The sequence below is a fragment of the Mercurialis annua genome, linkage group LG5 (assembly GCF_937616625.2).
Source record: "Mercurialis annua linkage group LG5, ddMerAnnu1.2, whole genome shotgun sequence".
NCBI classification, from domain to species: Eukaryota; Viridiplantae; Streptophyta; class Magnoliopsida; order Malpighiales; family Euphorbiaceae; genus Mercurialis; species Mercurialis annua.
The window spans coordinates 52,712,254-52,734,631 of NC_065574.1; the positions used below are offsets into that span (position 1 = coordinate 52,712,254).

At 34.2% G+C, this 22,378-nt stretch overlaps 5 protein-coding genes across 5 annotated transcripts; 3 read left to right on the forward strand and 2 right to left on the reverse strand.

Moving 5' to 3' along the window:
* LOC126683078 (putative ALA-interacting subunit 2) lies at positions 1–4,645 on the reverse strand. Its single transcript, XM_050378908.2, has 9 exons — positions 4,474–4,645; positions 4,154–4,351; positions 4,004–4,065; positions 3,831–3,905; positions 3,596–3,712; positions 2,968–3,038; positions 2,413–2,710; positions 1,451–1,740; positions 1–644 (listed from the first exon to the last, which is right to left on the reverse strand). The coding sequence occupies exons 2-9, from the start codon at positions 4,230–4,232 to the stop codon at positions 596–598; spliced, it is 1,041 nt and encodes a 346-aa protein (XP_050234865.1). The 5' UTR covers positions 4,233–4,351; positions 4,474–4,645; the 3' UTR covers positions 1–595.
* Positions 4,646–5,139: 494 nt separating this feature from the next.
* On the forward strand, positions 5,140–7,052 carry LOC126682043 (pentatricopeptide repeat-containing protein At3g12770-like). The gene has a single exon (XM_050377600.2). It carries the CDS (start codon positions 5,241–5,243, stop codon positions 7,050–7,052), a length of 1,812 nt encoding a protein of 603 aa, XP_050233557.1. The 5' UTR covers positions 5,140–5,240.
* Positions 7,053–7,571: 519 nt separating this feature from the next.
* LOC126683401 (uncharacterized) lies at positions 7,572–9,984 on the forward strand. The gene is made up of 3 exons (XM_050379278.2): positions 7,572–8,327; positions 9,276–9,567; positions 9,691–9,984. The coding sequence occupies exons 1-3, from the start codon at positions 7,671–7,673 to the stop codon at positions 9,765–9,767; spliced, it is 1,026 nt and encodes a 341-aa protein (XP_050235235.1). The 5' UTR covers positions 7,572–7,670; the 3' UTR covers positions 9,768–9,984.
* An 867-nt stretch (positions 9,985–10,851) lies between these two features.
* Positions 10,852–12,739, forward strand: LOC126682528 (uncharacterized). The gene is made up of 4 exons (XM_050378249.2): positions 10,852–11,130; positions 11,294–11,406; positions 11,504–11,597; positions 12,349–12,739. Exons 1-3 carry the CDS (start codon positions 10,992–10,994, stop codon positions 11,585–11,587), a joined length of 336 nt encoding a protein of 111 aa, XP_050234206.1. The 5' UTR covers positions 10,852–10,991; the 3' UTR covers positions 11,588–11,597; positions 12,349–12,739.
* Positions 12,740–12,779: 40 nt separating this feature from the next.
* Positions 12,780–16,955, reverse strand: LOC126682527 (endoplasmic reticulum oxidoreductin-1-like). The gene is made up of 10 exons (XM_050378248.2): positions 16,548–16,955; positions 16,084–16,206; positions 15,709–15,967; positions 15,234–15,344; positions 14,808–14,926; positions 14,325–14,429; positions 13,890–14,092; positions 13,640–13,763; positions 13,115–13,317; positions 12,780–13,023 (listed from the first exon to the last, which is right to left on the reverse strand). Exons 1-9 carry the CDS (start codon positions 16,707–16,709, stop codon positions 13,126–13,128), a joined length of 1,398 nt encoding a protein of 465 aa, XP_050234205.1. The 5' UTR covers positions 16,710–16,955; the 3' UTR covers positions 12,780–13,023; positions 13,115–13,125.
* Between the last annotated feature and the right edge of the window lie 5,423 nt (positions 16,956–22,378).

Consider the following 22,378-nt stretch of genomic DNA (forward strand, 5'->3'; position numbering starts at 1 on the left):
TTGTTTCCAATGATTACATAAGATTTCTATATAATGATCAGTCCACATTTTCTAAAAATGATGGAGCAAACATATTCTTTACATAGAACAATAGAAATTTTGAAGAAAATTACATAAATAGAGGCACATTAAGGTTTCTGGTATATCACACATGGTATTCATATCGATGAAATGTTTATATCTCGTAATACATGAGATCAATATTTCAATTCCCGAGAAACTGAAGTGCTGAATATAACGCTAGCTTATAAACACGGTATGACTGATACTAGACAACTCGTATGACAACATCAGGAATGTGATCAGCTTTCATCTCTACATGCTCTTTCAGGCACAAAACGGAGTAATTTTGTCTTAAGATCAGTTACCTCTGAAGAGAGTATGGTAGCTTCTGCAGTAATATTTACGGTAGAAATACAATTATCTAGATCTATATAGCGTAGCCAGCAAGCGATCTCTGATTTTTTGGAATCGAATTGTTTGAGTGCCCTTTCTCTGGGCCTTGAGCATGTGGATATTGCTACGGACTTTCAAAAATTTGTCGAACTACAAGATCAACTGCAATTGTCTTTAAATAATATTGAGCATCACCTATTCAGCTAGAAATTCCTTTTACATTCCAGTATGCTATGTCTCTGTAAGGCCTGCAAACAGAAGTGCACTAGTATGTTAAGTGACAAAACCTAACCAGAGAGAACATTACAAAAATGAAAGGAAGAATAAAGACTGTAACAGAACGTTCTCTACAATTAAGTTAATATCCGTAACTGGTGATTGACTATTACTTTTAACACATGGATACGGGAAAATGGGACACTCGGACACAAACAAGGAGAAATGGTGTTATTTTAAGGTTTCCTATATTATAAATGAAGTTTCATGTCCGAAATGTCAACTTTCCGACACATTTCCGAAACAGAAAACGTTGATTCAATGAAGTGTCCGTGCTATGGGAGCTACAAATTCATGGATCCTCCAGTAAACTAAAAGTTGCAGATTATGAGAAGATCTGGTAATGAAACAGAACCCAACATTAGATGGAGAATAATTTTCCAAAAGATGTTGTATTTGCATGTAAAAAGCTATGTTGCACGGAAACGGGAATGGAAAGAATGAAATGGAAAACGCTGAAAAGAAAATGACAAAATGATACATTTTACACGAATATAATATAAAAATAAAGTTCTGGAGTTTTATAAGTATTTTCGGAAACGAAAATGAAATGCGAAAACATAGAACTGGACTAGTTTCCGTGCAATATATAGTGTAGAACTGATTCTAGAGAAAAGCAGATTCACATGTTAACTTCTACCTAAGATAGAACAATCATTTGTGGATATACGTGATAGCATTGTATTATAATATGCTGTGAAAATCTGAATGCCTATTTTTATGTTAGATGTAGTGACAAATGACACAGCAGAGACGTAAGCAAATTGCAGACTATTACCTTGGATTCTTCACATGTAGCAACAAGAAAACGAGTGAGAGAATTATAGCAGAAGAACCAACAAAGACATAGGCAGCCCCGAGGAAATCATTTCTTCCTCCTAACCAGTTTGATGTTGAGATGACAAGCTTCTTTTTGCCTCCAAAGCTGTAAGTATTATAATTGTTCATCAGATGAACAACAATAACATCATCTGCATCCAAATCTTCTTCAATCCTACCATACAACTTCCGGAAGCTAGGAAGAGCAGCAGTACGCATCCACACAATAAGATCCTCTTGATCACTTAGCTATCAACGTATTGCACCAACACCGACCGAAAGCCGAAGAGAAAGAAAACAAGATAAGAGCTACATTTTAGGTGAAGAAAAAATTTAAAGAGAAAATATTGCATCAGACATATAAATGAAGGGAATTCATCCAATGACCACTAGTTGAACCAGGCTTAAGTTTTAGTCATGCTGCGTACAAAAAGTACCAATGTAAAAGTTGTGTCCAGAAGTGAATTAAACCTTCCCACATTTTCATATTCAGTGAACTTGTATGATTAGCAGAGGGGTAGGAATTTAATCCCAGAACAAAAGGAAAGTATAAGCAGGTCCATGAAGTAATACTAATAGTTTCAAAACCAATTTCCAGCACCACCACTCTATCATATATGAACAATTATGTCTTTTAAAATCACAGCAGACTTATTTTCTCCCAACTAAAGGAACGGATAAAATACATATGCAATAATGATTAAAAGGAAGGCTAAAATTAGCAACACCTAATTTAAATGGACTGAGGACTAAATGAAAGCTCTTCTAAAGGCAATAAATAATATACAATAGCGACAGAAAAGGAGAAATTGAGAGTGAAGCTGACACCTAAGATGATCAGCTGCTGTTACACTCCAAGTTGTGCTTTGTCATGAAAATTATGCAAAAACTAACAAAATGCTGTATTCTATCAACACTCACAGGGATATGAAGATCCAGATTTCCACCACCAATCAAGGTCCCATTCTGGAAATTGAAGGGATACACTTGCTTCCCAAATTTGTGCTCACGGTCACTTTTCCATGCAATGTTCTTCCTGTTGACCCTCAATTCTTCAGTTCCCTTAATAAATGTGTATGTGTCATTGAACAAACTCCATGCTATCAACCCACAAGGGACAATAGGAAGGCCATTGTCAGATTCTTCAGGTTTACAGGAACTCGTGTCATTGTACATTAGTCCATGTAAGAGCTGCTGATCACTTCTACTTTTGACATATCTACAAAGCAATGGCATGCAAGAGTTAGTGATGCAAAATTTATTAGAATTCCAAAACAGTAATAGGGAAAAAAGTAATCAAGATCTCGAAAGAAGCCTGTAAAGACCAAAACTGTAAAGACCAAAATATCATATCCAAAATAAGCATGTATGCAATAGAAAATGAACAATTCAATTATTATTCAAGAGGGCAAAGAAAGTTCAAATTAAGCAATTAACTGGCCACTACAGCAGAAAGAAAGAAGAAAGAACCCTCACCTTCGGTGATTTTGATAGTAGTTATCAAGCTGATAATAAATGTAGATTGGAGCTTTCATATACTTGTCTACCTATATAAGAAGTTCCAAAAAGAATATCAAGTGTGAACAATAATGAAAAAGCAAGAAAATCAATTATGGCAACAGAACTCATGACCGGAATAAAAAGTAAAGGAAGTTAACAAATGCAACAGCTTAGAGTATTGACATTTAATTAATTAATAAATTGGGACACATAAATGAGTTTTTTTTTTTAACAGGATATACACACATCCATATAGCTATTGATGTTTGCATCTGCATTGTAACTGGACTGATAAGAAGTTTTAGAGTATTGAAAAATGCTTGGCCAAGTTTCTTTTGCTCATTTAGTGTAAAAGATAAATTCAATCATTCAAAATTACAGAAAAGTAAAAATTATCAGCTTTAAATATACACAAAGGCATCCCAAAAGCTATGTTCATAATGCGATATCAGCTCGATCATTGAAAAGTTCTAATCAAAGGAACAATAGTCCAGCGCAATGTTTGGAAAGGGCATTTCTGTGAACTTCATGAATGTCATAGGGCTTCAATTAACTATGAAGATTTGGACTATAAAAAGACAAAAAATGCCAACAAAATTATAACCTTCAAGATACGAGTGCAATTTTTGGGAACTGAAGTATCCTTGATATATGACGCCTTGTTAGCTCTGAATGGCTCAGGAACACAGTCCACATCATATCGGTCCACAATTTCAACAACCTACAGATACATCATAAAAGTTTATTAAGTGATTTGCTTAATAAGCTCTTCTGCCATAAGCATAAGAAGTAAAAAGAAGAATCAATATAGTTAATACTACTACAAGAGAGGTCATTACATCACGAGAAGAACGTAGAGTCACAAGCCCAACGGGAACAAAGAGAAAACCCAGCAACAAAAATGTAGTAATAACCTGCATAAGAGAACCAACTTTGTGAAGAGTATACGAAAAAATCGTAATACCATATGCAAGAGAGTATTAAACAGATACAGCAGCTATCATGTACTCACCCATGCTGGTGTCAGGACAGGTTTACAAGCCGGAAGGCTTTGCTGTTTAAACTGATGGAAAGCTGCCAGGCAACAATGCAAACCGCATCGTAAATGAGTAATAGCGATTTAATAAGAGGGCGAAAAATGATAGTAGCAGCAAGTGATCACCTTGAAATCGCCTAGAGCGAATTGGAATCGTCCGAACAACAGCCGAATCGGGGGAGGTAGTATCACTATCCACATCCATCAGTTCTCAAGAAAAATCACTAATTTTCAGTTGATCAAAGCATCCAGCAAAATCCCATTTACGATAGGGACACAGAACAATTGTGGGAAACAATCACTATAGTTCATACAAGAAGCAACCTAATTTATTCCAAAAACAACAAAATTAAGCACACAATGTTACATAATAAATGAATAAATGCTTATTTTAGTCTAAAATTTTCACAAAACTCATAGATTTTAGGAATAACGAGAGAAATTACCTGGAGCAGCGACTCGAAAATTGATGGGGGGAGAATTGAAATGTGAAGCTGGAGATTTGATTTTTGATTTTGATTTTGATTTGATGAAGAAGCAAGGGATTGCTTGGGTTAGGTGAGGAAATTTGGAATCTGGTCCGGTTCTATTACAACGGGTTGGTTAGTAAATTCAGTTAAGTCTGCTGATACCTAAACTTTGTCTACTATATCAAATTAATACCTAAAATTTTTAATCTAGTTTTTTTAGTAACTTGAAAGTTTATTTTTATTTGAAGTGATGATAATTTTAAAATTTTAAAGCACTTTATCATGTGTGTTTTTTACATTAACAAATATTTTAGCTAAATATTAATTTGTTGCTATTGTAACAAGATTTGTTTTCAAAAATTTCAAAAACACCCGAAAAACTAGAACATAATTCAATATTGAAAAGATAAAAATTGTGGAGTGGATATTAATTTAATATATTTTGCAATTTGAATATTAGTAATGCAATTAATCCTCAAAACAAATTATTCAAAGTATTTGATGATTTGCCGCTAAAATTTAAAAAGTTCAAATAAATAAAAAAACAATATTGCATGTAGAGTATTTCTTTTATTTATTATTTCAATATTTTTCATTTTTTAAAATATATCAAATGAGAATTTACAAAAGTTTAGGCACCACACATAATTGTTTCAAAATTTTATTGGCGGTAATGGTTAATAACTTAATACTCAACTCAACACAAATTTAGAGCTGAAACTGCACATTTCTCATTAATTACTATGCTAATGATGCTTACACCAATTTTCCCTTTCAAATTCTCACACTTTCCACTTACCCAAACAAGAATTTTCTCTGCCCCCAATTCCCTCCTGAGCTTCTGCCAAACACCGAATTATGATTTAAAATATTGGAATTCTTTGATTTCTGAGGCATCCAAAAATGGAAATTCAAAGGAAAGTTTTTATATTTACAAAAGAATGAGAATGGACAAAGTTGAACCCGACTCTATTACTATGATTAATTTATTGAGGTCACTAGTCGATTTGGGTTCATTGAGAGAAGCAAAAGCTATTCATTGTGCAACTGTTGTGCTCGGTTTGTGTGAAAATGTGTTTGTTAGTACTGCATTACTGTCAGCGTACTCAAAACTGGCTGGTTTAACGGATGCACGGAAAGTGTTCGATGAAATGCCTGAGAGAGATTGTGTAGTATGGAATATAATGATATCTGGTTATTCTCAAAATGGGCATCCTGAGAAATCTATTGGGTTAGTCCGGGATATGGCGAAATCTCGGGTTAGAGCGGATATGTTTACTGTGCTGCCTGTTGTTTCTTCAATTCGACAGACGAAAAGTGTTGGATTGGGGAAAGAAATGCATGCTCATGTGATAAGAAATGGTTCTGATTTTCAGGTTTCGGTTCCGAATTCTCTTATTGACATGTATTGTGAATGCGGTGTTTTGAGTTATGCTCAGAAGATGTTTAACTTGCTTGGTGATAAGACTGTAGTTTCGTGGAGCTCGATGATCAAGGGTTATGTAAATCATGATAAGTCTCTTGATGCGTTGTCTCTCTTCGTTAAGATGAAGATTGATGGAGCGAGAGTTGATTTTATTACGGTTATTAATGTTTTGCCTGCTTGTGTAAATATTGGGGCGTTAGAGCAAGTAAAAAACCTTCATGGATACTCGGTTAAACTTGGTCTAAACGCGCTAGCATCTCTTAATACTGCACTGCTTATCAGCTATGCTAAGTGTGGATGCATAGAGATAGCGCGGAAGCTTTTTGATGAGGAGAAAATTACGAAGGACATAATAAGTTGGAATTCGATGATCAGCGCGTATGCAAAGCATGGAGCATCGTCACAGTGTTTCAAGTTATATAGCGAAATGAAGCAATCAAATTTAAGACCGGATGAAATAACATTTCTTGGACTATTGACAGCTTGTGTTAATTCTGGTCTCGTTGAAGAAGGACGGACGTTATTCAAGGAAATGCAGAAAACCTATGCTTGCCAACCCAGCCAGGAACATTACGCGTGCATGGTTGATTTACTAGGGCGCGCTGGCCATGTCGATGAATCAAGGGAACTCGTAAAGACCATGCCGTTCAAACCAGATGCACAGGTGTGGGGTCCTTTATTGAGTGCCTGTAAGATGAATAACTCTGAAACCAATGTAGCGGAGGCTGCAGCTGAGAAGCTGATATCTATAGAACCCGGAAATGCCGGAAACTACGTTTTGCTGTCGAACATATATGCAGCAGCAGGAAAATGGGATAGAGTTGCTAAAATGAGAAGTTTAATCAGAGATAAGGGATTGAAGAAAACTGCTGGCTGTAGTTGGCTTGAAATAAATGGACGTGTTCATGAGTTTCGTGTTGCTGATCGATCGCATCAGAATACGACTGATATGCTTATTGTATTAAGAAATCTGGAGTTAGAATCCAAATTGTCTAGGGATGAAACTGAATCAACTTTAATCAATGCTCATCTTTTCCATTATTATGAAGCTCTTTGTCTTATTATAATCATGACTACAATTTTTTCTCTTATTAGCAAGCAGGATTGCCAGTTAGCATCTAAATCTTGAAAAACAATAAAAATAAAATAAAAATAAAGCATATGTCAAAGTCGAACTCATGAACTAAACTATTTGATCCAATTTTTTTTAATAAATTAAACACTAGAATATTATTTTCCATATGCTATCACTTGTCCCACAATTCCGAATCTAACCACTTGTTCCAAATTGACAACATTTTAATTAGTTTACACTTGATCAATATAGATTTAATGCATAATTAATTAATTTAAATTATGTTTAAATTTTAATCATCTTAATATCAGATTAAAAAACATCTTTGAGAAGAAACTACATGTCATCTAATTATAACCGCTATATAATTACCAATCAGATAACTTAACGTTGTTATAAACTCTTTGTTAAAGTAAGAGGTTTAAATACTCACTTTTGAAAACATTAGGATTAGTTTTGCACTGAAAAAAACTTTAGGGACATTTTTGGGAAATTCCCCCTTTTTCAATTAATGTACCTTCTGAAGAGAAAAAAAACTCTAATGGCATTTTGGTAAATAATTACTTCGCTTAAACCCAAACAAAACCCTTTCTGCACCTTCTTCTTCACCTTCAAATCCCCAAATTCAGAAAAACCATTTCAAATTCAACCCTAATTTTTATTAGAATTGCAATGAGTATAATAGCAGGCTCGTACGAGAAATTCATTTGGGGTTTCAAGCTTAAACCCGTAAACCGAAACCCCCAATCCCAAACCCTAACTCTCCTCCCACTCTTCTCCTACCCCTCCCACCTCTCCTCAATCACCGCCGCCGCCGCCTCAGGTCCCGTCGCCGCCTCCGGATCAACCGACGACACAATCCACCTCTACGACATCTCAACCGCCTCCTCACTCGGCTCCCTCCATGACCACACCGCCTCAATCACCGCCCTCTCATTCTACACACCGCCGTCGCTCTCCTTCCCCCGCAACCTAATCTCCTCCTCTGCCGACGGGTCCGTTTGCTTGTTCGACGCGGACCCTTTCGTGCACTTGAAAACAGTTTCGGCTCACAAGAAAGGCGTGAATGACTTGTCGGTTCATCCGTCGGGGAAGGTGGCGCTGAGCGTTGGGAGAGATGAGTGTTTGGGGATGTTGAATTTGGTTAGAGGGAAGCGGAGCTTTTATTGTCGGTTAGGGAAGGAAGCTAGCTTGGTGAAGTTTGATTTAGATGGGGAGAGGTTTTTTATGGTTAGTGAGGCGAAAATCGGTGTTCATCAATCTGAAGATGCTAAGTTGATTAGTGAAGTTGAGTGTTCGAAACGGGTTCTTTGCGCTGCTCCTGGAGAGGTAATATTTGGTTTATTATGGATTTTGCTGTGTGTTGTTGATTTGGTTTGGTTTGGTTTAGATTTTTATTGAACTTGTATTGTTTTATGGAAATTCGTTGCTTTCAGAAGATAATGGCTTTGAGGAAGTAATTTTGTGTTGTTTATAGCTTAGTAGTATCTTACCAAAAGTTAAAATCATTTACCGGGTTTTGAGAAATCTTACCAAAAGTTAAAATCATTTGCTGGGTTTTGAGAAACTGGACTGTATGGTTGGTTTTTACTGCTTAATTTCATGAAACATCTTTAACAGCTGCGTAACGAACCTTCGAAGATGACAGCTTTATTTTATTTTTTACAACTAATTTCCAATGATATTGCATATATTGCTACATGGTTTCTTACATGTTATGTGTGTACGCATATTGCATTACTCAGTTGCTCAGGTTGAACTCACAGTGTTTTTCAAGTTTGTGAATTTTGTCAATTAGGTATCCCTGGCATTAATTTGGCAAGATTTGGTGAGATGTGTTATTCTTTTACTAGTGTTAAAGGTTTGATACAGTTAGAAAATGGATTATACGTATACTTTGTGGGACTCGAATTGCTGGAGTCTAGTGAATCTGGCCAAACAATCCTAGATTAGTAATCGATAAAAGTCCTAAAATTTGGTTACTTACATGCGACTACTAGATGTTCAGTTACCCATTTGCTGACATAAGTGAAATTTAGCTTTAGTTGCTTATCCTACCTCATCGCATCAATTGCCCCGTACTACTATCCATATTGAAGTCTTAATGATTGATTTTGTTTGGCATGTTTATCCTTATATTCCTCGGATTGCATAGAGTAGAATGTTATGACGTCTATATGCTAAGTGATTTATGTGAAATGATGATAGATGAACTGTTCACCACTATTATTGCATTTTAGCTATGGGTTTAGTGATTATCTTTTAAACTCTTTACAGAATGGACTTCTGTTCACTGGCGGTGAGGACCGAAATATTACTGCATGGGACACAAACAGTGGCAAAGCTGCATACTGCATTGATGATGCACATTCCGCCCGTGTAAAAGGCATTGTTGTGCTTACTAGGAAGGACGGTGCTGTCGAAGACCCTTATCTATTGGCATCCGCATCATCTGATGGAGTTATACGTGTTTGGGATGTCCGCATGGCGTTGAAGGAAAAGCCAAACCCATTGGCTGAGACTAACACAAAATCCAGGCTGACTTGTCTTGCTGGATCATCTCTCAAATGTGAGTCAAAAATTTAGTTCTTAATGTTTATTTTTCTTTTTTGCTCAATTTCTTTAGCAAAGTATCAAGTGATTTCTTATCTTAAGTCAGATTTGGCGCTTAAATTTTGTTATTTTGTTGCAGCGATTAAACGACCGGAGATGGGAAAGAATATTCCCAAAGAAAATCATGATACAGCAATGGAAGAATCACAAGATTAATGTTCCTGTCTCCATTTTAAAAAAGGGTTCAATTGATTCACCACCACCAATTTTGACAATGGGAGAGCTTATTCATTTCATAGCTTGTATTTTTAGGTACTATAAGGGTGATTTGTCAGATGGATAGGCAAAATTATATGTATGATGGCTTTTATTTTTATTTATATATATTTAAGAAAAAAAACTCTGAAGAAAATTTCAAATTATCTTCCATTAACATTATAGACAACATTCTCAGTTTTGTTTTGTTTTGCTTTTTTTTTTTTTATAATTGGAGAAAGGAGCGTTTGTGATAGAAATTGATAGAAATTGAACTATGATCTAACAAGATACTCTCCGGTACCTATAACACTTGATCTATAATTTTTGAGTAAAATGGGTATTTGTTTTTATACTATTATAATTGAAAAATAAATTAAATATACATTGATTAAAATATATCGAATGTACGCCTAAAAAATTAGTAATTTTATTTTTATGTTTCTCCATTAAAATATATGTTGAAAAAAAGTTTGAAACAAAATGAGATGGGGAAGTATGAAAATAAATTATATTCTATTCGATAATAGAAAGTAAAATATTTACAATAATTTCATATCTTAAAATTTAAAATAATTAATAGAAAGATATTTTTGATAATCTACTATTTAATTTAGTAATCAATTTAAGTAAATTTTAGGCCAAATGTTGTAAAAAGTCCAAACCTTTTATAAAAGTTTCACAAAAGTCCTGACCTTTCAATTTTGTCGATTTTGGCCAAAAACAAATTATTTGATTTCAATTGTGGCCAACTCTCAATTTAATTTCAATTTGCCTATGTGACACCTATGTAGTGCCTATGTGGCATGACAATTATTGAAAGGTCAGGACTTTTGTGAAATCAAATAATCCATTTTTGGCCAAAATCGACAAAATTGAAAGGTTAGGACTTTTGTGAAACCAAATAATCAGTTTTTGGCCAAAATCGATAAAATTAAAAGATCAGGACTTTTGTGAAAAGTTTGGCCTTTTACAACATTTGGCCTAAATTTTACTATTAAATAATTGTGAGAATATTATTAAGATTAACAAAAATTGCAGTTAATTTGGTTAGCAGACTCAAAGCCAGCTGAGCAGAACATAACCGCATAGTTTGGCATCCAATTTGGGTTTAATTATCCGGACAAACAAACACGTCCTTCACAACCTCTCGTCTTCTTCTTCTTCTTCTACGGTTCGAATTCAATGGCCCAACACTCACCACCGCCACAACAACACTCCCCTCCTCCTCCTTCACCTCCGGCCGCCACCTCCTCCCTTGCCGCCGAACAACCACAACCCGACCTCTCTTCTCCTCCGCCTCCTCCATTTGATCCCAGTCGAAGTAAGATTTTTCTATTATTGTTACACTTTTATATTCTATTTCTTATTTAGGGTTTTAATTGAAGTATTTTTGCTGCTTGTAATTAACTTTACTGCTAATTTTGTTATTAGTTGCATATGATTGTGTAAATTAATTAATGTTGTTTAATTTGGAATTTGGTTAGTGATTGGCATTATTAAAAGGAAAGCTTTGATTAAAAAATTAGCAGCGGTTTATCATGCTGAGTGCCTTGCTTACTGTCAACAGCTACTCGATTTACAGAACAAATTTCAAGAGGTTGGATTTACCTTTATCTTTTGCACATAATGGTTAAGCTATTGTATAATTCAGGTTTCTTACTTGGAATGTTTGTTTGGTAATGATTGTATTGCAGCCATTTATTGATCTAAAAGCCCCTGATGAGTCGAGGAAAGAACCAGCGAGACCCGCTAAGCGCCATAAAAAGAGCGCCCGCTAGTAGTATTATTGTAAGATGTTAATCTCTCTCTTTGTTCTTGTGTGCTGCATGTTAAATTATGAAAATGATTTGCTCGGAAGTTCGACTGTCGTAGGTCCTTAAGGATGCGCCTACATTTACGTTTTTATTAGGTCGTGAAGGTTTCTGCAACTTGTTTTATAAGAGATATTCTCTTAGCCATGGCTGCAATTCAGAGTTTTTGACTGTTCGTAGCTCTAGATGGATATATATCCATCTGTGTGTCTGCATTTTACTTTTTTGTAAGGTTGTGAATGTTATTGCTGCTTTTTTTTTGTAAAGGAGATATTTTCGTAGTGTTCGACGCCATGGTTGCAATTTGGAATTTTGACTGTTGTATGTCCATCCATGTCCACATTTTACATCTTTATAAGATCATGAAGTGTACTGCAACTTTCTTTTGAAAAGAAATATTTTTCTCGCCATGGTTGCAGGTCCGCTTATTATTTATTTTCAATAAATGGATGTGCGATGGTACAACAGTAAAGTTATTCCTTTGGTGATAATTTGTAACTCTTGGATTTTAGGTGTGAAAACATTTAAAATACCGAAGAAAGGCTGCATACAAATGCTTCTTCTTCTTTAGGGGAGCACTTGATGCGAGAGCCCTTATGTTTTTGGAAAGCAAGTATCATGGCTTTTAATCAACCTTTTTCCGATGTCATTCTGTGTCCTGAAACTTGTTTCTTATCGCATTTGTATTTATCGGAAATTTATCTGGTGTTGAATATAATTGTTTGCAGTTATGTGATGACTCATCCTCCTTTTATGCTCTCAACAAGACTTGATTCCAAGTAGAAATGGCAATGAAGATACTAATACTGCAACTGTTGCCCTATTCATATACTTGTCTGATATAGTAGGCAATTCTTATCCAGTCGGCCGCGGGAATAACACATGTATCTTCATTGTGTATAATATCTTATGTTTCATTCGATCTTCTTAGGATCAAAATTATACCAACTGATACCTAATAGGATGTACTTGGTAGCTGAAAGCTATTGCTCAAGATAAGAATAGAATTGTTTCATCATATTACTTGTATGTTAGTACATGTTTAAACTCACTGGCGAAAACAGAGCCTTTTTTTTGTTGTTACCAATTTTATAAATATGACCTTTCTTTTGGTGACAATTGTGACTTTAATAATGAATGATGCACAAGTAATTTTAGATAGTTGAAATATGATATCTTGACTGTATTTTTTTTTTCAATTTCGATTGATTACAAAAATGTTCAACAATGATGTCACTTTATACCTTCTTAAATAAAGAAAATAATACAATTTGCCATCATTATATTTCTTGAAAATACACTTTCTACAAGGTTTTGTTATATCCTCCATGGCCTGGATTGCAGTTTCCTAGACTATTTTTCCGAAGTATGTTTTGTTCTCATCTCCTTAAGTTTGACATTTCCTGCAAGGGACAAAGTCAATGAGTACTCTAGTTACAAATTACAAGTATCATCAACATTAACCAAAACAAATCAAGAGCATAAGGAAGTCACCTAAGAATTTCTCATGATTTAAATAAAAATGCTTGAACACTTGCTTGAACCCTTTGCCAAAGTTTATTCGTAGCAGTTGGTGAAGAAATCTGTTCGATGCTCATTTCAGCCACAGGTCCCATCTCATGCACAAATTTGACAGATTCCGATAGTCGATTGAGTAGATTCATCAAGGCAATCACTTCATTACGTTGTAACTCCAACTGATAGCCAATGTAATTAGCTTTAGTGCCAAGAAAAAGCAATGTATGCTAAACTGAGAACGCCGCATCAGAAATATTGCAAAGAACAAATCTCTAAATTGACGAAAAACCAACCACTCATATATCAAGTGTGAGTCTATGATCCGATGACAAGGTAGCGAGGGCTAAGGTTTCAGTAGTGTATAATTATCAGGATATCATAATTGCCCGTCAAAATACAAAGGACCTTATTTACACACAAGTCCCTAAGTATACACTATTATCTAAACCTGTAACTGTTTCTCTTAAACTAACATGTGAACACCAGTAAGAATGTACTTACAGTCTGGCCCCAGTTATCCCGTCCGTTATCAGAAAATAGGATTTTCAACGCTGTACCAATACCAAGAATCTGAAGCTTGCCCCACAATCGACACTTCTCACAGCCTACACAGTCCATCAATGCACTGCAATACCAACAGAATGTTATGTAGCTGCAATGTTATGATTAAAAAAGGCAAAATCACCTTGATTTGAAGCTTTGAATATGTTGTAGTTCAAAAGAGAAGAGCATAAGGAAGTTTGTAATAAACCTAATGTTCTTGAATTGATGCTGAATTTTCTGTTTCAGTTCAGGTCCGCGTTGGCCTTTCCACAACTTAGCTTCATCGAATGGAAGCGGGCATGCTGCTTGAAGCTTTGGATTATAAAGCAGCTCTTTGATCAAGGAATGAGTCCTAAGGTCCTCAGTAGGGTTACCAGTGGTGTATTCAGCTTGTTCCAAGTACTCAGCAGCCTGAATGCATTACATGACAGCTATTAGATACTTCATGTTAGAGAAACATAATAAAATTCAGCTGACATAATTAGTAATAAATAACAATTCACTTGTTTGGTTTGTAAGATATGATCATGCAGACAAATAAATTACCAACAATGTGCAACGTAAAGATAACATATCATAGGACCACATTCTATTTTTTTAATTGCTGAACAAAAACATCCATGCATGCTCTGCTAATTCTCACCTTTGTTACTGCTCGAAGAACAAAGAGGAACGAGAAGTACAAATTTCTAACACGATCAGGATATCTCAGAACCCGATCATACATCAACGTCAAATTTGGTCCCCACTGCAGTAAAGGAGCAAGAAGCAGAAAATAAGAATCATGATTAAGATACTTCAGCCAATCACAATGCAAATATAAAAAAAAATTTACTTAAAAACACAATCATTGGCCTGCTTTAAGCACAAAACTTATTAATCTTCCACCATCCACCATTTACGTCAACATATATATTAATAACCCTCATCAAGACAGTAAAATGACACTTTAAATCCTGATGTGAGTTGAGTTTATTAGACAGCTCACCTCAAGGGAGCTTAGCCATAAAAAAAAACTGAGAATTTGCAGTTTTATAGAATGTAGAATGAACATGTCAAAAGGCTGCACCACAATGATAAAAAGTATAAACAACATATGTTGATAACATGAATAAAAAATCCATACCAGGCTCTTAGATTCGTCAAGGAGATAATCAGCAGCTATATGGATTGAAATAGAGGAGTGAAGACCAGATATTAATTTGTACAATATTCTTTCTTCTTGACACAGCTCTTCAGATGGATCTGCATACAAAAGAGCTCCCTCCCATTATATTGTTACAAAAAGGAAATCAATCAAACCAAACAATATTACCAAGTATATCAACATTAAAAGGACTTTTGAGACAAGAAAATAGACAATTGGTTCATATGACCTCATATGAGTGTGTGTTTCTTAGTATGTGTTAATTCAATTATGAAAGAAGATTATTTACGACATTTTGAGCATCTTTTAATTATCTGGATCTTCTGAAGTTCGAAACATAATAAGCATACAAACTACAAATGTTTGGCAAATTCAAACATTCACATAGGGAAAAGAGAAACTTACATTTGGGGCAGTTCTCAGAGTAAGTAGCATCCCAAATCCTTCTAGCTGATGGACCAGTGTAGCCAGTATATCGTTCAGGGTTCAGTTGAAGATTCACATATGTCATCTCAGCTGAAAACGACATCATTTGTCATGTGATAGTCAAGTTTTAGATTTAGCATTAACTATTTAAACAAATAAAAAAGCATTTTACGGTCTGTAAGCAAAATGTCTAACTAGCATAAATACTAACCAAAACAGCCTTGATATATACATATACTTTACCAATCAGGGATAGCCAAACAACAATTCATGGAGCTCTTCAGTGGTTACATTTGTTGTTACAGGTTAATTAGAATAAAATGACTGTAAATAGTTTGACGGGGAACCATAAAAATTCAAAAGCCTGATTGAATCAGCATCAACAACAATTCCACTAGAGTAGCAAACACATAAAAATAATGATATTTCAATTATGCAGGACTAAAATAATTACCATTGTCAGTCTCATCATCGTAGGTCCAGGGATTATCTATTTCAGTCCATCCCCTAAATGCTTTGCTATCCAGAGTGCGATCAACAGCAGCCTGAGGCTTTCCTTCTTGACATTGAAGATTATCTATTGGAAGGCCTGGACGAAATGGCTTCCTAAATGATTCCGGGAACTCACCTTCCGGGCATTCGCAAACACTACAATCTCTCAAGCGGCACATGCCATCATCAGGCCAAAAAGGGCAGTCACACCATAATTTAACCTGCCATAAAGCAGCCAACAGGCTTTAGAAATTTAAACCGAGACCCTACTAAACTGACTTGACAAATGCATTCACATTAGGCATTCAGCAAATACAAAAAGATGTAGGTGACAAACCTTAAAATATCGAAAAAACGGAGTTTTCACAAGTTCTTGGAGAGATGGATTCAACACTTCTTTGTTAAGACGGTCTACTGTCTCATAATCACAACAACAATCCTCCACCATCCCACTATACTTCTGCAAACACAGACAAAATCAAAAAATTAGCTCAATAATTCAAGCCTTAAAGTAGAACAAAAATAAGAATATGATCATACTTTAAATTTCACCCTTTCACAACCAGACTAAACTACCAACAGAAATGATGATAACATTCAAAATGAAGTAAACAAAGTCCCTAATCAAGCCATTACATAAAAACATAAAATCAAATAACTCAATTTAGTAAAAACCGCGCTATGGTATAAGCGTTGGGCAGCATTCTGCCCTTATGGGTTCAATTCCGCCCACGAGCGCTCCCGCTCCGACTATATAAAAATAAAAAGAAATTGGACAAAAGAACATGAAAAGAAAGAAACCTGAGGGCAAGTACAAGAATCATTGGAAAGTCCAAAAAGATTGATATTTGGACTAGCAATTGAAGCTGTAGTAAATGCAAATATCAAAGCAATAACAGCACCAATTATCACCATTTTCCATTGCTTACTGCTTTTCTTTTCCTCATTCTCTGATCCCACCATTTTCAACCAATCTTTTTTTACAATTTCAATTCAACAAAATGATCAAATTAACAATCTTTGTAGAAAATGAAAGGGACCCAGATGAAGGAGAAGAAAAAAGTAACGAGCTTTTGTAATTTTTGCAGAGTAAGTTTCTGGATTAGGAAGGATTTAATAGTCAAGAAAAACAGATGGGCGTTTCGTTGACGGTTTTATTAACTCAGCTTTGATTTTGCTTTTTAACAGATTTTTCGTTTACTTAATCGATGGGAAGAAAAAGAATTTTCCGGGAAAATCAGGGGGGGGACAGCAAAAGAAGTCGGTTTGTTAGAATTGGGCTTTTCAGCCCATTTTCTGGATCTGTATCAAGCCCAATTAAGTAACTTAGTAAAGTCTTATTTTACAATGTAAATTTATTAGAGGAAATTACACCATTTAACAAAAAAAAAATGAAAATAATTATAAAACTATATGTTGACTTTTTTTATTTATAAAAATTCTAAACATATTTACAAAAGTATCAAAAAATTAAAAAAAAAATCAAACATACGGTGTATACTGTGAGTATAATGTTAGTATACTAATAAACTAACATTATATCAACATTATACCAACATTATACCAAAATTATACCAACATTATGCATACTGAGATTTTATTAATATTAAATAAAAATTTACCAAAATTACATCAAATCATATCCTAAAAATTTACCAAAATTATACCAACAGTATACCAAGAGTATACACATCAAAATATACTGAAAATTTTATTATTATACCAACGTTACTCCACATCGTATACTAAAAATTAAACTAACAATATACTAAAATTATACCAACAATATACAAATTCTCTAGTTCATACCAATTATACTGAAAAATACATATAAAAAAAATTATACATGTTATCAACTAGAAAATATATATAAAATTTTAGAATCGATATACCGAAAATATACTGAAATTATACCAATAATAAAACAAATACTATTTTTAAATTGTCGGATTTATAGTTTTAATATTCTGAAATCATACTATAATTATACCGACATTATACACATCGTACTTTTGTAAATAATTTTCATTTTTTGGTAGTTTTGTAATTAATTTTAAATCAGTCGTATTTTTGTAAATAACAAAGTTTACAGGTACTTTTGAATTTTTTTTTTAAAATTTTAGGTATTTTTGTCATCGTCCCAATTTATAATAAACTATAATATATTAAAATAATCGAAATTAGGTACAATTGTAGTTCGTTTGTTAAATATATCATAATTTTATCATCTTTCTGAGTGTTGTATATATCAAATATAATAACTTTTATATGCATGGACGTGCAATATTGCACCATATTAACTCTCAACGAATTGTGAATACGTGGATGTGCAATATTGCACCATATTAACTCTAAACGAACTGTGAATATAACTGCTATTGATAATGATCTTGCTTTTATTGCTGACTCCTTTTTGAGTTTTAAAGAGCATGTACTTGTTTGTTGTGATTGATTTGGTACCAATGGCCTTCCTAGCAGGCTTATGTACGTGCGTGTTTTTCTTTATATGTCAAATGTGAGTGTTTAGATCTGATTGCACTATTCCTTTTAATAGGGTTTATCTTGCTAGAGTTAAAGTTTGATTTTGTGTATGTCTATGATTGTGAAAAGTTTGGAGTTAAAGAGATTTAACTTTACAATAATCTGGGTTTGAATTTATAAAATATATGCTTATATATGTACCGAGGCTTGAAACTGATCATAATACGTTTCTTTCAACTTGGTTGGAGTGCATATGATTCTTATGATTTGTTTTTTAATTGGATTTACTAATCTGTGCAATGTCTTTATGATTAGATGGACTATTATAATAATAATAGATTTCATAATTAAGATTTACTTTCACAAACGTTGTCTCGTTGAAGAACTTGTATTGTCCTATGAATGATCGTTTAATGTGCGTAGACAACTGAGAGGGCTGGATATTCTGATTGAGTCTGAGGTAACATATGATGATGTTGATTAGCTATTATGTTTTTCATAAGGTGAATCATGTCTTGAGACTTTGATTTTTGATCATGTAGATGCCCCCATCAATTTTAATGCTTTTGGAAAGGTTGGTGGCACGCTCACCTTTTTTGAAGAAAATCGGGCTAAATTGATATGTTTTTAGAATAATAACGTACAAATATATTTGATGTTCTACCTTGTATTTCTTTCCTTTTTATATGTTTGACCTGACTTGCGTTGTTAAAAGTTATGCTAAAGGTTAGTATTAGGTTTATTATAAAGGTTTACTATAAAAATTCATAAAATGATTAATATATTGGAGATAGTATTAGGGTTAACATTATTATTAGTATTAGAGTTAATGTTAAGGAGTTTACTAATTCTCATCATAAAATATCGTAAATCTTAATATTAACCTTAAAACAATCACGATCGAAAAATCATAAATCGAGACCGGCGCTAGGGTATGGGAGTGATAGCTCTGAAACCAGTAGCTAGCCTTGAAAATAATCATAATAAATAATCACAACAAAACCTGCATAAAACCCATACTTAGGGGCAACCGAAACTCCAACCTTAGTCTAACAGTTTATATAACAACTTATATAATCAAAAGTTCGACTCAACTTCGAAACTCAAACAACATGGCATATAATATAAATAATCCAAACTAGAGTATAACATTGCCAACATCAATATAAAGCAGTCGGACTAATCCGACAACTCAACGTATAGATAAATATAAGATAAACTAGTACTACTACGGTCTAAGAGTTTAAAACAGTTTGACTAGTTTTATAGAAATCAAAATAAACCTTTGAAGAATGAAAGAAGTCGAAGATCAACCAAACGCTTTCAAAATTATAAACCTGGAAATGGAAAAAACAACGGGGTCAGATATACTGAGATGAGTTCATACTACAACTATTTACATTTATTAAGTGAAAAACTTTAAAACAAAACAATCCCTTTACACACACACACATACACGTATATATAATCATTATGTAATAAGTATTGAATCACTCCCTAAGTAGGTCAGATATAAATTTGCCGATACCAGCGTAGGCAAGACGTCTCTATGTCGATCTTAGAGTACTTACCGGTGCACACAGTCTCAATGATATCCATCAAGTAGCTCGTTCAATCCAAATCCATAATGAGTTCAAAACCCTTTCGAAACCCGTATATAGTATATACATACCAAAATAGATAATTTACTTAATAATGCGGTAAATAACAATACAAACTCACTGCTTGTAAAAATTCCCAACAAAGCTCAACAAAGAACTAAATCTGTTCTGAAGCTCGAGCAGTCGACGGATCTAGAAATAAAATATAAGCTAAATTCAATTCAACCCCTAACTTTAAAATTACTAGACTCACAAAGAACTAGCACCATAAACATCAAGCCAAACTCAAACCATTAATAGGGTAACCATACATACTCAAACATATCCAGTCATATAAAAACCAAGTTAAATCGAGCTTCCACTTTGAAAACATAATCCGGAAATCACTTAAAATAACTTACTCCCTCCGTTCCAATAGAGTTGTCCACTTTGCCTTTATCACATAGTTTAAGAAAAGCAATCATTGTTTATAGTTTTTATAAACTTTTCCTTACTTTTCTTGTCATACCCCTATTTAATGTGGGGTCCACTTGCAATTTACTTTTATTAGTGGACTTTAAATAGGGGTAATATAGGAAAATTAAGTATAAAATTAGTTACTTTTTGAAAGTGGACAAGAGTTTTGGGACAAAAAAATTTATCAAAGTGGACAACTCTATTAGGACGGAGGGAGTAGTTTAAAAACATAAAACCAAGTTCAAAATCTCAGAGTAATGAGTCAGCCAAGTTATCATAAATATTAAGTTTAACCTCACATGTCGGACGACACAAGTCTAACCCGACCCAAACATCCAACCATAGTAAATCGATCCATTTAAATTCTGAAAACGTTGTGTGAACCAATGTATAAATTTGGAAAGTAAGGGAATTCAAATTCAACTTTAAAACTCAAGTAAAGCATCATGCTTACAAAGTGCCCGATAAAAGTCCTCAAAGCAAAAATATAACCAAATAAGTCGTAAACCAATATACAACATCCCTAGCATGCTTAAAGATCATATTTGAACAACACATTCAATAGCCAAACAATTGGAAACAAATAACATGCTTTTCACCAAAACTAGGCTAATTAAGCATTCATAACAATTAATCCAAAACGAGCCTAAAAATGTATCGCTTAAACCCAAACACCTAGGGTCTTATAATAGACATGCCATAGACCATAATATGAAAATAACTCATATCTCAAGTCACTACAAGTATTAAATCTGAAATCAACACATTTTAGCGTAAAACTAGCTAGTTTGTAAAATAAGCCAACACGTACCAAAACGAATAAGATTCTAACTCCCAATACCATTTAGATCAGATTTATATCATACATAAATCCAAAATACCAAACCAACTCAGATCCAAAATCATTGCAACAACACTTAAACAATCCAACTCGCAATTTCGCTAGAAATTGCCTAAACGTGCTAAACAAACCAATTCATGCATTCAACAATTCAAAAATATGCAATCTCTAATTCCAAAAAGTATAAACATCATTTAAATCATCATATAACACTAGGTGTGTAATTTCAAAACATTTAAGTGATCACAATGCTTGAAAATCATAAGTTCGACATATTACGCAATTTCGGCTAAAACAATCGATTACATGCTAAAGGTGTGATACAATCAAATAGACCAGATCTTAAATATTAAATCCACCAAACATAGCATACGTATCAGTAACCTAAGCATAGCATCTCATTTCCATAGATTTAGTACACCAAATTGATTAGAATACGCAATTGCTAGCAAAATCCTAACATTGATGAATCATTTCAAACGCTATCCAAAATATGTAACATCAGTTTACATATGACCAAATCATCATTTTACTTATATTAAATTAGTATCATAAGCATGACATAGCAATAGTAGCGATACAATCATAAAAGCCTTAAACATGCAATTTCTACGCAAAATGAACAACAACAAAACCATATAATGTAAGAGTGAGAAAACCATATCTAAAGATGATAAACAATAAAATATAATATGTATTAAACCCTAGAATAAAGGTCTGGACCGAATTCAAAAGGATCCACAATCCACCAACGAAGAACAAAAACGTATAATTAGCGTAAATCTTGCGAATATGATGTTAAATCTCACACTTAGCATAATGAATCAAACCCGAACGTTTTGGAATAAAGAAATATAGGTCTCTGAGTGTTGGGAGTCGTTTTTAGAGTTTGAGAGAGTTGTGGGGGAAGAGTGGCTCAGTTAGGGGGTCTATTTATAGGCCCCCAACTGAAAGAGACTGGTTGCACGTCGCGACACCCATTGTCGCGTCATGCAGCCTGTGTCGTGTCGCGACACCCTTTTTTATAACGTGACACCAATTTTCCCTCCCTGGCATGCCGACACTCCCCCCCCCCCCCCCCCCCCCGCCCCCCGATGCATACCGACTTTCTTCTGAAGCCAAAAGTTGATCCCCTAGGCCCGAAACACACGAAACAAGGCCCAAACAACACACCAAAGGTCTCACGAGACAAAACACGATTCCGAGGAATCAAAACACAAACTAAACATGCAAAACAACATTAGAAAGCTCAT